At 56.7% G+C, this 14,995-nt stretch overlaps 1 protein-coding gene across 2 annotated transcripts in view; it reads left to right on the top strand.

The window, feature by feature from the left end:
* The window catches only part of DCHS1 (dachsous cadherin-related 1), a 45,345-nt gene that overhangs the window by 14,577 nt on the left and 15,773 nt on the right, over positions 1–14,995 (top strand). The window contains exons 1-8 of one of the 2 annotated variants that reach the window (XM_064647247.1): positions 3,712–3,920; positions 4,776–4,964; positions 5,064–5,295; positions 6,317–6,553; positions 6,855–7,874; positions 8,252–8,439; positions 13,015–13,111; positions 13,272–13,429. In XM_064647247.1, the coding sequence (XP_064503317.1) occupies positions 3,858–3,920; positions 4,776–4,964; positions 5,064–5,295; positions 6,317–6,553; positions 6,855–7,874; positions 8,252–8,439; positions 13,015–13,111; positions 13,272–13,429 (2,184 nt within the window). In that variant the 5' untranslated portion in view covers positions 3,712–3,857. Of the gene's footprint in view, positions 1–3,711; positions 3,921–4,775; positions 4,965–5,063; positions 5,296–6,316; positions 6,554–6,854; positions 7,875–8,251; positions 8,440–13,014; positions 13,112–13,271; positions 13,430–14,995 lie in introns of those variants that run through there. The other variant, XM_064647245.1, reaches the window with a different exon arrangement.

The raw sequence follows: 14,995 nt of genomic DNA, 5'->3' as shown, positions 1-14,995 counted from the left end.
GAGAGGGCATTAAGTACCCCAATCTTTTACATGTCCTGTGTCACCAGGTTCCCCATCTCCTTCAGCTGTGGTCCTGTATTTTACCTAACCTTCCTTTTGTCACTGATGCACTTATGGAAGCTCTTCATCTTGACTTTGACATCCCTGGCCAGATTAAAATCCAGTTGGGAATTGGATGCCAGCAGCTGCGTTTCCATGTAATTACACTGTTCAGTGGGTGATTTCAGCAGAAAGTGCCCCAGGTGTGTTCCCTGAGCCCCCCCTCCCACCCCATGATAGCATCCTCTTCTACACCTATCAAGGAAAAGGCTTCAAAACACAGCACCGGGTTCATCCCCTGAGTCCCTTAACACGTCCTCTGGTCCCAAGGGCACATGCCAGTTCATTTGCATCCATTATGTGACAGAAAGGATGTAGTTCATCTGTCACTTCAGTCCAGCTCCTTTCCCTCATCACCACTTCCTGGCAGAGCACAGCTCATGAACCTCTCCCCTCAGAGCCTGCCTTCCAACCTGTCTTTCACCCACCTGGTTGTCTAGCCCTCCAAGCTGTATCATCCTGCCTTGGATATGAGGATTGTGGGAGAAGGTGTTGAAATCCTTCCTAAAGTCAAGGCAATCGTCACCCACAGCTGTCAGCCCTTTGACCCCACATCCCATCATTGTAACATCACAGAGGGCAAACAGGACAGTCAATCCATGATGGCTCTTCCCTGCCAGGATACTCCATGTGGCCAAAAACATGCTCTGAGAGAAGTCGCTCCATGATTCTCCCAGGGACCAAAGTGTGGCTGACAAGAATTTAGATCCCCAGATGATCCTTTTGGCCTTTGTTGAAGGTGGGGTGTGATATTTACTTCCCTCCAGTTGTCAGGAATATCCCCTGATCTCCACCACATGTGAAGAGCAGCCCTATAAATCCATTTCTGTCAGCATCCATTGATGCAGCCTGTTGAGTCCCATGGATTCATGTGGATCAACTTCATTAAAGAAATCCTGACTCCATCTTCATCCCTCTCTGTTAGCTCTGAACCCTTTTGAACAGCATGGAGGCCTGGGAAACTGGTGGAGACCAAGGTGGAGGAGGCATCGAGTGTCCCAGTCTTATCTGTGCCTGCTGTCACTAAATCACCCACCACACTTGGAAATGGGCCCTTCTTCAGCTTTTTCCTACCACTGCAGTGGTAGAGGCTCTTTTTGGCACCCTCAGTTCGCCTTGCAAGTCTCACCCCGACTTGAACTTTGACTTTGCTGACACCCTCCTGACATGCCTGGTGATGTTTATAAATTCACACTGTGTAGCTTTCCTCCATACCCACCTCCCATCTCATAGAATCATGGAATGGTTGGGATTGGAAGAGACCTTAAAGCTCATCTCATTCCACCTCCCTGCCATGGGCAGGGACACCTTCCACCAGCCCAGGTTGCTCCAAGCCCCGTCCAACCTGGCTTTGGACACTTCCAGGGATCCAGGGGCAGCCACAGCTTCTCTGGGCAACCTGTGCCAGGGCCTCACTACCCTCACAGGGAAGAATTCCTTCCCAATATTTAATGTAAACCTACTCTCTGTCAGTGGGAAGCCATTCCCCCTTGTCCTGTCACTCCAGGCCCTTGTAAATAGTCTCTCTCCATCTTTCTTGCCAGCTCCCTTCAGGTACTGGAAGGCTGCAATCAGGTCACCCCAGAGCCTTCCCTTCTCCAGGCTGAACAATCCCAATTCTCTTAGCATACGTTGCCTTTTCAATGGCAGCTGAGCCCTGAGGCCCCTGCTTAGCCAAGGCCATCTGCTGACATGTCTCCTTGCTTTCCTGAGCGCTAGGATGGACTGTTCTGCACTGTGCTGTCCTGAAGGCTTGCCAGCTTTCCTGAGCTCCCTTGGCCTTCAGCGCTGCCTCCCATGGGATCCCTTCCATCGACTAGTTCCTTGTATAAGCTGAAGTCTCTCTTGCACTCCAGGGTGTGTACCTCTGTTTCTCTCCTTCCTCACTCCCTTTAGGATTCTGCACCTTCTGCTTCATGGCCACTGCAGTCACACCTGCTGCCAACTGCCACATCCCCAGTCAGTGCTCCCTTCTAGTGAACAGCAGATCCAGCTGTGTGCCACCCCTGCTTGGCCAGGGACATTGGAATTCTTTGTGAGATCAGGGGTCTGTGATCCTGGCTTCCCCAGGTACTGCTGCCTCCTTGGCAGCTTTATTTCAGGGATTTCCTGGCGGAGCATTGATGTCCTTGTGCTTAAAGCCTTTAGTGGCTGTGGGGACTCCATTCAAAAGTCAGAGATGAGGGGGCTGTGAAGGCTCCATTCAGGCTCAGAGCTCTGACTCCTGCTCCCACATATTCAAGGAGCAGGACTGGCACAGCCCCAGTGGAGTGTTTCCTGGGCAGTTCCAAAGGCAGCTTGACCCCATTTCCCTCTGTTTTTCAGGCAAACATCAGGAGTCTCATGAGTGAGCTACAGTAAAACCAGCTGTGGATTCAAGATTTGGGGTGGATGCTAAATACAGAGCCTGGGGCTGCCCTGCGTTAGCTTCTAGCAAAGTTCCTGGAAAAATGTCCAGACTTGTTTTAAAAATTTCCAGGAGTGGTGAACTCACCGCAGGCCTTGATGAGCCCTTTTGGTGGCTAATTACCCTCACAGCTAAAAATGTGTCCGTTTCCCAGACCGTGTGTGCTCTGAGCCTGCAGCCTTGTGTGCCAGCTGAAATGAGGTGGCCGCCGTACCTGGTGGCTGGGGGACCCCTGTGATGTCTCTCAGGAGTCCCCAGGAGGCATCACCCAGCTGTATGGGGGATCCTGCTGCCCTGGGGCCTCGGTCAGGCCCTGCTGAGTGTGGGCGGCCCGCAGGCAGGCAGCCAGCCCCATCCCATGGGATGCACACATGGGATGTCAGCGGTCTGTGGGCAGGGAGCTGGGGCTGGGGGTGTGCCAGCCACAGCCTCCCTCCTGCACACAGTGGCAGAGCACAAAGCAAAGTGTTCAGCGGCCCCAAACTGAGCCAACCCCATTACCTGCTCCAGCAAGTATTTCCTGTTCCTGTGGCTTTTCTCTGGGCACCAGTTTAGCATCACCCATCCAAGGGAGACAAGGCCAGGCCCAGCTGCACACTGGGGTGTGGGTATGGGGCTGTACCCCAGTTACAACAGCCAACATGGAGCCACTCCGCTGGTACCCTTCAGATGAGCTCCAGTGATGTCAGTGAGGTCAGATTTGCACTCTCCAGTGAGCAGCTCCCCAGCAAGAGAGGCTGGGGCTATAGAGGGAAGGGTGAGCTCCAGAGGAGCAGATGGATCCAGTTTCCCAAAGTGCCTCCTGACCCAGCTCTGTCATGACACCTGTGTCTCTGAGTGCTCTGCAGCTGGAGCAGGGAGGGGGGATCCTGTTCCATGGTGCTTCTTCTGGCAGCTGCTGCAGAGCTGGGAAGCAGATCCTCTGCACAGGAGCCTGGTGCTCACTGGAGATGTGCTCTGAGCTTCTCCTTGCAGGCAGCCCCTCAGACCGCAGCCATCGGGGCTGGCGGGGGTGTTGCAGGTGCTGCCTCCTCTTCCTGGTCAGGGCAGGGTGGTGCCACCCCTGCTGGGCTGACTGTTCCCTCCTGGCCCGGCCGTTCCGTGTCCCCTGTCCCCCCGTCCCCGGTGGCCGAGCTCGCAGCCCCCAGCCGGGCCCTCTCTTGGCGCGCTCGCGGCGTTCCTGCGCTCCTCGCCGGGAGCCGAGGCCCCATGGCCGCTGCAGGGAGGAGCTGTGGCTGACGAGGCCTGAACTCCACTTCACCCGGGCCTGGCCCAGCTGCCTCCCCCCGGCTCCATCCCCCAGCTTTGTTCTCTGCCGAGCTCCCAGCTGGTGGAGGAGCTGTGGGCAGGGATGTGGGGTCAGGAGTTGGTTCCTGCTGACCTGAGCTCTGTAGGAGCCGTAGGAGGAACTGAGGTGGGCAAGCAGGGAGCAGCATTCATCCTCCTGCTGTGTCTGTCGCGGTGGGTTCAGTTCTTGTGCCCCAGGCTGAGTGAGGCTGGGCTGTCACAGGGCAATGCCACTCTCCATCCTCATCCCCAGCACCCGGGGCTGCTGGATACAGAGCTCTGAAAGCAGGACTGAGCCAGGGCTCTGGTGACAGGGGGTTGGCTTTCTTCCTGTCCCATCCTGAGTGTCTTTGAGAAAAGAAGGAACAGAGAGGCAGGGGCAGCTCTGCTGCCGTGCAGGTTGTCCCTGGCTGGCTGATCATGTGGGGGGCAATGGGGGTGCTTGACTGTGAGGTCCTTGGCATCTTGGTGAGCCTCGGCCTTTCTGTTCCCCCTGTCCCTATGGTCTTTTCTTTTGCCAAGGCAAGTCTGTTGACCTGGGTGATGGATGTTGCCCCAGAGGTGTAGAAGGGAGTTGCCACCTGGGTGGTGAGGAACCCGCAGCAGTGCTGGAGATAGAAAGCAGCTCTTGCACACAGTGCTCCCCCTCCTCTATGTCCCCTCACAGGGACCCGCCAGCACAGGCTGATCCTAGGGTGCCTCACAGCTGCGGACAACACTGCCCACGGCACTGTCTGCATCAGTGAGCCCTGGGAGCCCTGTCCTGCTGCAGGGAGGGCTGCAGGGGAAGCGGTGGCTGGTGTGGGACAAGAGCTGCAGGCTCAAGACAGTCACTGTCACTCTGCGTCACGATGATCTTCTCTGAGGACGGCGTGGTGGCTGTGGACCATGGAGCAGAGGGTGGCAGTGGGGTGTGGTGATGGGGAAGGGCTGGGTCTGGCTGGTGGTCTGCTCTGTTAAGGTAGTACCCTCCCTGACCCAGGTGACAGCCACAGACGCAGACAGTGGCGCGTTTGGCTCTCTTTCCTACTCCATTGGCTCTGGCATCGGCAGCGTTGTCCCCACGCAGTTCAGCATTGACAAGCACTCGGGGCAGCTGTGCACGGAGCAGCCCCTGGACCGCGACGAGGGCACGTCTGCCTACGACTTCACCATCACTGCTGTGGATGGGGTGAGTGCTGGCGAGGCCGTGGGACGCGGTGCTGCTGCCTCAGCATTGTGCAAGGGGTGCTGCTGCCCTTGCACTGTCTCTGACCTAGTCCCTCTGCAGGGCGGCCTGAACTCCATGGTGTACGTGAAGGTGTTCCTGGAGGACACAAATGACAACCGGCCAGTGTTTTACCCGCTGGAGTACGCTGCCAGCATCAGCACACAGAGCATGCCAGGGACAGCGGTGCTGCGTGTCACTGCTAACGACAAGGATGAGGGGCTGAACGGGAGAGTGACCTACCGCATTGTGCTGGGAAACTCGCCCCCGCTCTTCTCCCTCAACAAGGACACAGGTGAGAGCTGTCAGGGAGCCAGAGCAGGCAGAAACCAGAGCATTGTGATATGGGAAATGTCAAAGCAAGCCTGTGTATCAATGCTTGGACACCTCAGCAGTACAGTCTGCCTCCGGAGTATGCCTGTTCTTTTCCCTGCCACATCATTCCCTGTTTGACTTCTTGAGCCTCTGGCAGCCCCTTCCCAGATTCAGTCCGTGACCTCTTGTTTCTGCTCCCTGCTCTGTTCCTCGTTTGTCCCATCTTCCTTCCTCTCCCCCCTTCCCCATCCCTGACTCACTGTGCCTTTCCTCCTGCGTGCTGATGCTTTGCCCCATCAAGCCGTATCCTGGTTTGTTTCTTGTCCCTGCCAGTTCCCTCCTCTCCCGGCTCAGTTAACTCTCCTCCGTATCTGTCACTCTTGGTTCCACCATTCTCACTGACTATGTCTGCTCTGCCTTGCGTTGGCCACTGAAGACAGAGCAATTTCTGCTGGGGAGGTGGGCGCATGAGCGTGCGGTGGCGGGGGCTCTCAGCAGGACAGGAAGGTGCATTGAGGGATCTGCAAACTGTTCCCAAGTTCCCTGCAGGTAACTGGGATGAGACAGGCACTACCAGCCCTCCTAACACAAGGTCACCTCCTTCATAGGGCTTGTCAATTATGGTACTTCAGTCCCAAAGCCTCCCCATAGCCCAGGACCCACCTGCTGTGTCATGACTCTCACCCTGTGCCCCACATTAGAAAGCCCTCTCCCCTCCTTTCTCTCTCCCAAGACCTACCCTCTGGCTCGTGTCCCTCAGCCTCTACCACTGCTTAGCTCAGGGCTGGGTGTAAGGTTGAGTGGGGAGTATTTGGGTAGGCTTTCCTGGGAGGGCTCCTCTCCTTCACTCCGGCTCCTCCATAGCAAGCTCCCTCTATGATTCACATTGTTTCCTGTCCCCTCTGATCTGTCTTTTCCAGCTTATGGGTTGGCCTATCCCCTGGAGCCCAGTGACAGACAGGGGTGCAGCATAGTGCCCCATCAATGGCTTTCTTCCCCAGGTGTCATCTCCCTGTCATGGTCCCTGAGCGGCAAAGCCAACACCCTGGTGCAGCTGGTGATCTCTGCGCAGGACGGGGGGGGCTTGCAGGCACAGCCGAACGCCCGGGTGAACATCAGCATCGTGGAGGGCACGGTCTCACCTCCTGTCTTTGAGCAAGCTCAGTACTTCTTCACTGTGCCCGAGGACACGTCGCAGGGCGCCAGCGTGGGGGCTGTCCAGGCCCACAACCCGCCGGGTAAGGCATCGCCCCTTCCGCATGCCGTCACTTTCCCTGTCCCCACACCATCCTGAAGGTCCAGCACCCACCACACTTCCTCACAGAGCAGCCCAGCTCTGGGAGCTCCACACACACACGTCTGAACGTGCACCCTATGATTGTCACCCAGCTCAGTATGTGTGCTTACCCATGTCTGTACACACACCTATGCATCCATGAGCATGGGCACAGTGCTGCTGGACATCTCAGACCACCTCCGGCACAGCCAGCGCTGCCCAGCCTGCTGTCATTCCTCCTGTCTCCATCCCTTTGTCCACAGGTCATGCTGATGACATCTTCTATTCCATCTCCTCGGGGGATCCTCATGGCTACTTCTCCATTGATTCGGCCTCGGGGCAGCTCCGCACCAGCATGCCTCTGGATCACGAGTCCCAGGCAGTCCTCATCCTGGATGTCCAGGCCCGAAGTGGTTCACCCCCTGCCTACAGCAACACACGCGTGAAGATCTCTGTGTCAGATGTGAATGACAATGTGCCGGCATTCCCAAGCCCCTCCGACTCCATCCTGCTGCCAGAGGCCACAGAACCTGGGACTACAGTCTACACCGTGCAGGCCGAGGACCGTGACAGCGGTGCCAACGGCCAGGTGACCTTCGAGCTGGTGTCAGGGGGCGAGGGCACCTTCAGCGTGGAACGCACCTCGGGGGCGGTGCGGCTCCTCGGGGCCCTGCAGTTTGAGGCCAGCTCGGCCTACAGCCTGGCCATCATGGCCCGGGACAGCGGCGTCCCACAGCTCAGCTCCACCTTCACGCTGCTGGTGCACGTGCAAGCCGAGGATGACAACGGGCCCATCTTTGACACTCTCACCTACCGCGTGGAGGTGCAGGAAGGTGTCCCCGTCTCCACCCGTTTCCTGCAGGTGAGGGCCCTGGCACACGATGTGGAATCCACAGCCCTTACCTACCACCTGCGTGCAGACGGGGACGCCGCTAGCTTCGGCATCGTGCCCGAGAGCGGCTGGCTGTACGTCAAAAGCGCCCTGGACCGGGAGATGCGGGACCTGTACGTGCTGACGGTGCTGGCCTCGGTGGGAGGCGGCGGGGCCGCGGGGGACACCCGGAAAACCGGCACCAGCACCGTGCGAATCAGCATCACCGATGAGAACGACAACAGCCCTCGGCTGAGCGAGGAGCGGTACTTCTTCACCGTGCCTGAGAACCAGGCTCCTGGCAGCAGCGTGGGGAGGGTGACGGCCAGCGACCGGGACGCGGGGCAGAACAGCCGGCTCACCTACCGCCTGCTCCAGCACGATCCCAACTTCCTTATCCACACACAGACAGGTGAGAGACTCCTGGCTTTCTAGGTGGGGCTGACTGGTGGGAAAGCCCACGACAGGACAGCAGTGATGGCAGACAGGCCAGTGCAGCAGCAGAATAGGCACCTTCCTGCCCCTGCAATGCTGGGCTCCAGCAACACACCTGAACAACACAGCTGAGCACAGGCTCTGCTCTAAGAGAGGGCTCGAGCTGTGTCCCCACCTCTCCGTGTTCCCACTTCTTGTGCTTGTCCCATCCCTGGAAGTGTTCGAGACCAGGTTGGACAGGGCTTGGGACAACCTTGTCTAATGGAAGGTGTCCCTGCCCATGGCAGCGGGGTGGAACAAGATGGGCTTGAAGGTACCTTCCAACCCAAACCCTTCTGGGATTCTCCCTCACAGGAGAGGTCAGCACCAAGCACAGCCTGGACCGGGAACAGCAGTCCAGCTTCCAGCTCCTGGTGATTGTGCAGGATGGGGGAGCACCGCCCCGCAGTGCCACCGGAACCATCTATGTCACCGTGCTGGATGAGAATGACAACGCTCCTGCTTTCCTCCACGTGGGCAGTGGGCAGGAGCTGCCCGTGCAGGTAGAGGCACAGGCTGGAGAGCTGATGAGGCAGGGATCAGGTAGCCTCTGGTTATGGGACAGGCAGTTCTGCTGGGGGATAGGGAGGGGTGGGGACACCCAGGAGAGTTTTGGGGTGGGAGATGAGCAGGCACGAGTCAGATCTATGCATATGCAGCAGCCAGGGCAGTCTGGCAAATTTGACTGAGACATGGCAGGATGGGCATGTCCTTGGGCAATGCAGACATCCTGGTGACAGAGCAGGCAAGGGCTGCAGAGGGCTCTGGCACCAGCAAGACTGGCCAGCAGACAGAAGCTCTTGGCTTGCATGTGCCTGCAGGGAGGGATGGCAAGAGGAGCCCTGAACCTGACCCAGAAGAGCCAGGGTAAGCAACTGTGGGTGGGAAGGTGCAGGATGCCATCACCTAGATCTGGGGATTTTGGGTACAGCCACCCTTACTTCTGGTAGGTCTAGAAAGCAGTGCACAGCTGGGCTTGGCACACACAATGGTTTTCTGGGAGTCCACTGTGGCTGCCAGCTTTCCCTCAGCACTCTGGTGGCAGCATTCACCAGGCAGTGCATGTGCTGCAGACCCACTTATGTGGGTGCTGCTCAGGAGAAGTGGGTGAGGACCAGCCTCACATCTGCCTGCCTCTGCTCTGCTACGTCCCTAAGAGCAGCATGAGGGGCAAGGGCTCATGGGAGTCACCAAGGATCGCTGGCAGCAGCAGAGCACAGTGAGCAGCCAGAGCCCTGGCCTCATCTCCTTGGCACAGGGACAGCCTGTGGCTGGACACTGCATGTCAGGCTGTGTGCTCAAAGCCCCTCACGTGGGGCTGGCTCACACACGTCACAGTGATGGAAACCACTCTCTGTCACAGATGCTGCCTGAGCCACGCACCCCCTGCAGAGCAGGCAGATCTGTGTTGGTGGTCACTGCCTATCTGGGTGACACAGGACCTGGGGACACTCTGCAGCTCCGGCCAGGCCTTCCCTGTTCATTGCTGCTTCCCTTCATGTTCCAGGGTGCAGCCATCCCTTGCCCAGATGCCTTCTTGCGTGCCCTGATCTGCTGGCAACATTGCTAGCAGGGCTTGGCCTGGGTGAACGCATCTCCCAGGGCCTGGAGGAGGCAGAGAAGACAGTTAGTCTTGCCCTCTCTCTGAGCAGCACTCTGGGACCAGAGCAGGTGAGGGAGCAGCCAGCCAGGGCATGGCTGAGGCTGCGCTGGACGGGCTCTGCAACACAGCAGTGCTCGCAGCCAGGGTCCACATGAGCCCTGCTCCTGTGTGGGGACACCTGTGACATGCTGCACGGCAGGATCTGCAGCTGATCCCAGTGTCTGGGGGCACGAAGTGCTGCGAGTGCCCTGCTACAGCTTAGGAGGGCTCTGCTTATACAAAGGGACCACAAAAGCAGGTATGTCCTTCAGGGGATGGGGCAAAGCTGGGATGGGTTCAGAGCCCTGATGGCAGGTAAATGCTGCAGCAGCTCTGAGCAAACACCTGTTTGGGCACTTTGGTTTGCAGCTCTCCTACTGGAAATAGGGGTAGGAAGCACAGGAAGAGCCCACTGTTAGCCATGGTTTGGGTGTAGAAGAGAGGCTTGGAGGGAAAAGTGAAAACTGGATGATAACACAAAGCTCTGTGATTCCCTCAGACATACTTGGTGCTGTGTTCATGTTGGTGTGCATCAGGCAAAGCAGAGGAGGGCTCCATGTCAGCACCTTCCAGCATCAGCTGGAAGAGTGTCTTCTGGGGGGGATTCTAAGTTGAAGCACATTGGTGACATGCTGGCAGGACCAGGGGTTTCCGCATAGGGTCTGCAGTAATGGATCCTCCCAGGGAATGGTCACTAGGAGAGGGAAGAGGGGACAAAGGGGAGGAAAAAGGGGTCTGTTTTCACAGAGGAGATGCCCCTGGTGCTGCTGTTCTTCTGTATCCTCCTAAGAGGTGAAGGTTGATGTCACTAGTCTATTCACAGCAATCAAGGTGAGGGCTCCCAGTGAAAAACTGTAGAAGAATCATGTTTCACTGTTCAGTCAGGAAAGACGATGGGAGATGAAATCACTGCTTCTGACTGGAAAGAGACACTGATGGGACTTACACAGTGGTGGGTTCTGAACTGGCTGCTTCAGTTTGGGGAGAAGCCTGTGGCTTTGTGAAAGTGTCACCGCAGGCTCAGCACAGGCAAAGAGGCAAATCAGATTCTGAGTTTAATTAGAAAAGGAACAGAGAATGACAGAAAACATCATTACACCACCTCAGATTCTGCCCACTCTCTCTGCCCGGCTCCGTTCCTGAAGTGAGCAGAAGTGCTAGAAATGGTTCAGAAAAGGATGTTAATGGCATCTCTGGCAGATAATGGTTTCCATGCAGAAAAGAAACACTTGGACATTCTTTGGCAGGGATGAAGCTGCAGGAATATCACAGAGGCGTGCAGAGAGTCATGGGGAAATGAGAAGTTGCTTTTTTACAGCACAAGACTGGGCAGCTCCATAAGAACTGACCAGGCAGCAGGTTTAAAATAAACACAAGCAGCACTTTTTCATGCAGAACATAATTAAATTGTGAAATCATTGCCCAAAGTTGCATGCGTTCAAAACTAGATGAATTCATGGAAAGAAAAAAATATCCATCAAAGGCTGTTGAACACAAATATGATCTGTGGCTCAGGAAGTGTCTGAGCCACAGTAGGCTGGGAGCCGGGGAGGTTCACAGCAGGATTGTTCCACACGTACCATGTTTCTCACATCTTCTCTGTACATCCACTGCCAGCCTCTGCCAGAGCTGTGCCTGTGGCCAGAATGGCTCTGTGAGTTTGGAACCAGGCTGGTGTTTGCAGCAACCTTCAGGTGGCCTGGCCACTGTCTCACCAGTTTGCAGAGGCACAGCCACTGCTCTTGCTGTTTATTCCTCTCTGAGCGTTTGGACACGGGGCTGTGTGAGTGCTGCTCATGTAACTCCTCTGCCCAGTCTCTGCCTTCCTTGAAGAGATCCATTCCTCATGGGAGGGCAACGTGTCCCTGCCCACTGAGCAAGAGCCTCAGTCGTGTCTGGACTGAGGGCAGTAGGGACAGTGTGAGGGCAGACCCTGCCCTGGCCTGTGGTGGGGAGGGGTTGGAAGGGGCCTCCGAAGCGTGGCCCCACGGAGAGGTGTCCACACAGGCTCTCCTTTCATCGAAAGCCAGGCTATATTTAGGTCTGTGCCTCCATCACTGCTGTGAAAGGCTGTTCCAGATTCGTTGATCTGGTACTAGAAACCATCTCTTCATTTCCAGCCTAAACTAATTTCTGACCATTTTATACTTATTTGTTCTTGTGCCAATATTGTGTTTTCGCTTAAAAAGCTCTCTTCTCTCTCTGGAATTTCCCTCCCTCTCCCAATGTTTACAGAGTGCAGTCCCAGCACTGCTTGGCCTGGCTGAATGAGTCCAGCTCCTCTGGTCTTCCCTTCCAGGGCTCTAGCACAGTGCCAGCAGCTTGGGCAACAGCCCTGGCCCTCACCTCCACTTGGGAGCCCGCAGCCTCTCCTCTGAAGTCCTGCTCAGATTCCACTTGTCCCTTTCCTAAATGCATTAAGAGACACAGATCACACTGCACATCTGGGTCTGGGAAGGTGGTCTGTGCCTTGGGATGTGCTGACAGCGTGGAAATGTGAGATCTGTCCCCTTGGGGTGGGAATTTGGCATCTGCTGGGATGGAAGGAACTGCAGGGCCTGTGCCAAGCAGGAATCCTGCTCCACCAAGGAGTCTGTGCTGGAGGAGGCATGTCTGCAGCAGTAAAGGGATGTTTGCTGAGGGTGATCCCAAAACCTGACAGGTGCTGAGGAGCATTGATGAGGATGCGTCCAGTTCCATAACTATCCAGGAAAGATGTTTGTGGGCAATGCTGTTATGTGTGGTCTCTGAGGGGAAGCTGATAACTCCCCTCAGGATGTGGGGTTACCAGAGCATGTGTGTGATTGATTTCTCAATGGTCTTGTGCTGCATTGGCATAAAACATGGGTCTAAAGTGCCCAGAGACAGACAGTCAGTGCTACGCAGGAACAAAGGAGGGAAGGGAAAATCCCCGAGTGGAGGTGCCTGAGCCCAGGAAGATCTGCTAGCTGCATTTCCAGAGGTAGCAAACCTCCCAGGTTGGATGTGGGAACTGAGGAGATCACTGGCTGTGGCCGGGGAGGCTGGCACTGGGCTGTCAGGGCTCGTGCCTTGGCATTGGCAGCTGAAGGGGTCTGTTGGGGCAGAGGGAACCAGGACTGTCATGGAGCCCTGCACTTTCCTATCTGCAGAGGCTCTGGGTGTAACATGGGTGAAATAGTGCCCTCCCACAACCCTGCAGTGCCCCCCCACCCTGCTGAGCAGGTTGTGAAACAGGGCAAAAGGGAAGCAGAACCTCCACTGGCCAGTGTCTCTGCAGACTCCTCCGTGTTTCCAGCCTCAGGCACAACCTGTGGGTCCTGCCGGGGGTCTGTGCGATGGGTAAGGTGTAAGGCTGGTGCAGGAGAGTGCAGACCCCGTGCCATGCTTGGGGAGCTGTGGGGGTGATCTGAAGAGTGCCCTGTGCCACTCAGCTGCTCCCTGGGCTGTGCTGCAGGTGCTGGAAGAGAAGCCATCGGGACTTCTGGTCGCCTCCCTGCAGGCCAAGGACCCCGACGAGGGGGAGAATGGGACCATCATCTACTCACTGATAGGTACGAGCTCCAGAACTGGCGAATTGATGCTGCTCTGCCTTGCAGCCATCACCCAGGCAGATGGGTGCCCACTGCCCAGGACCCCCACACTGTGCTGCCCTTCCTTCCCACCCTGCCCTGCCCTCCCTTCTCCATGACAGCATTTCAATTCTCTCTGCAGGAGCCTGGGCAGAGCGTTTCACCCTGCACATGGCTACTGGAGAGCTGCGGACGGCCACGGCTCTGCGCCGGGCTGACCGTGCCGAGTACATCTTCACCGTGACAGCCAGCGACCGCGGCGCGGTGCCTCGCAGCACGTCAGCCATCGTCCGCGTCCAGGTACCCAGGACCCAGCTCCTCCTGTCCCTGCATCCCAGCTCCTCCTGTCCCTGCATCCCAGCTCGTGTCATCCCTGCATCCCAGCTCCTCCTGTCCCTGCATCCCAGCTCGTGTCATCCCTGCATCCCAGCTCCTCCTGTCCCTGCATCCCACCTCGTCTCATCCCTGCACCCCAGCTCCTCCTGTCCCTGCATCCCAGCTCCTCCTGTCCCTGCATCCCACCTCGTCTCATCCCTGCACCCCAGCTCCTCCTGTCCCTGCATCCCAGCTCGTCTCATCCCTGCACCCCAGCTCCTCCTGTCCCTGCATCCCAGCTCGTCTCATCCCTGCACCCCAGTTCCTCCTGTCCCTGTACCATCTACCCCTCACTCGCCTCTTGAAGAACACCTTCCAGCTACCTGTCAGCCTTTCTCCCTACCTCCTCACCCTCCACCACCTTCATCTCCGGGGACCTCTGCCCTTGCTCAGCTGTTGATCCAGCCCTAAAATCCTTGTGGAGAACCTGGAATGGGAAGAGATGAGTCCATCTGCCCCTGCACATGTTCTCATTTCCAAAGCGGCCAACCACAGTTCTGCCTTCTGATCAAACCTCGGACAGCCAATTCTGTCCTACATACCTTGGTGCAAGGAAGAATTCAGAGGTTCCCTGCACAGAGACATCCATCATCCATCTTCCCACCATCTACTGAAATGGGTGTTCTGACCCCCAGGGTGTTTGTTCTCACCCTCAGGACGTCCCTCACATCTGTGTCACTTCGGCACTCCCTGCCTCGTGCTGCCCGGACAGCCACGTTCTTTCTCTTCTGTTAGTAATGAGCTTCCTTTAACAGCAGAGACCCTGGTTCCCCCCATCAAGGCACTCCCACAAAACACTGTTTCGCATCTTCCTGTCACTGTCCTTGCAGGTGTCAGGACCATTTGACTCTCCATGCTGTGCCATCCCCACCAGCCCTGCCCATCACTCCCCTTTCTGTCACACAGCTGTCCCCACTCTGCCTTTCCCCTGTTAGTTTGGGAGCTCTGTGTGTGCTCCCATAGCAGAGCCCAGCTCCAGCGCAGGCGAGTGCGATACACCACGTTCTCTTGAGGAGCAGAGCCTGGTGTTAGCCTGGCACATCTGCCTTCAGCCACCCACGATATGTTTGATACCATTTCCTTTTTACACCATGTCTGTGACTGTTCTTGTCAGCAGAGCTGTTCTGGAGCCTCCAGAGCACTGAGGCCAGGCTGGCCATCCGCAGTGTGCTGGTTTGCACCCCTATAACACAGGGTTTGCTTGACAGTCACTGGGTTTGATCCCCTCTGGGCTGACAGCTTTGATGTTATTCCCATTTTCCCCAGCTCCTTGACAGGAGTGTGCTGAGTTCTTCAGTGGGTTTTCCATTCAGATCACACTGTGGTGGCCTTTCCAGCATTCTCTCTCCTATCCACAGGTGCACCTCATCCCCAAATTAACTCCAGTATCTCTAATAAAATTAGAGATAGTATTTATTTATCTTGGGATCATACTGGGTTCTCTCTCTTCCTGTACATCCCATTGGGATGAGCATGACCTCTCTTCTTGCC

The sequence above is a fragment of the Pseudopipra pipra genome, chromosome 2 (assembly GCF_036250125.1).
Source record: "Pseudopipra pipra isolate bDixPip1 chromosome 2, bDixPip1.hap1, whole genome shotgun sequence".
In the NCBI taxonomy this organism is placed as follows: Eukaryota; Metazoa; Chordata; class Aves; order Passeriformes; family Pipridae; genus Pseudopipra; species Pseudopipra pipra.
Note: the sequence above shows the minus strand (reverse complement) of the source record. Positions and strands in the feature narration are given on the sequence as shown.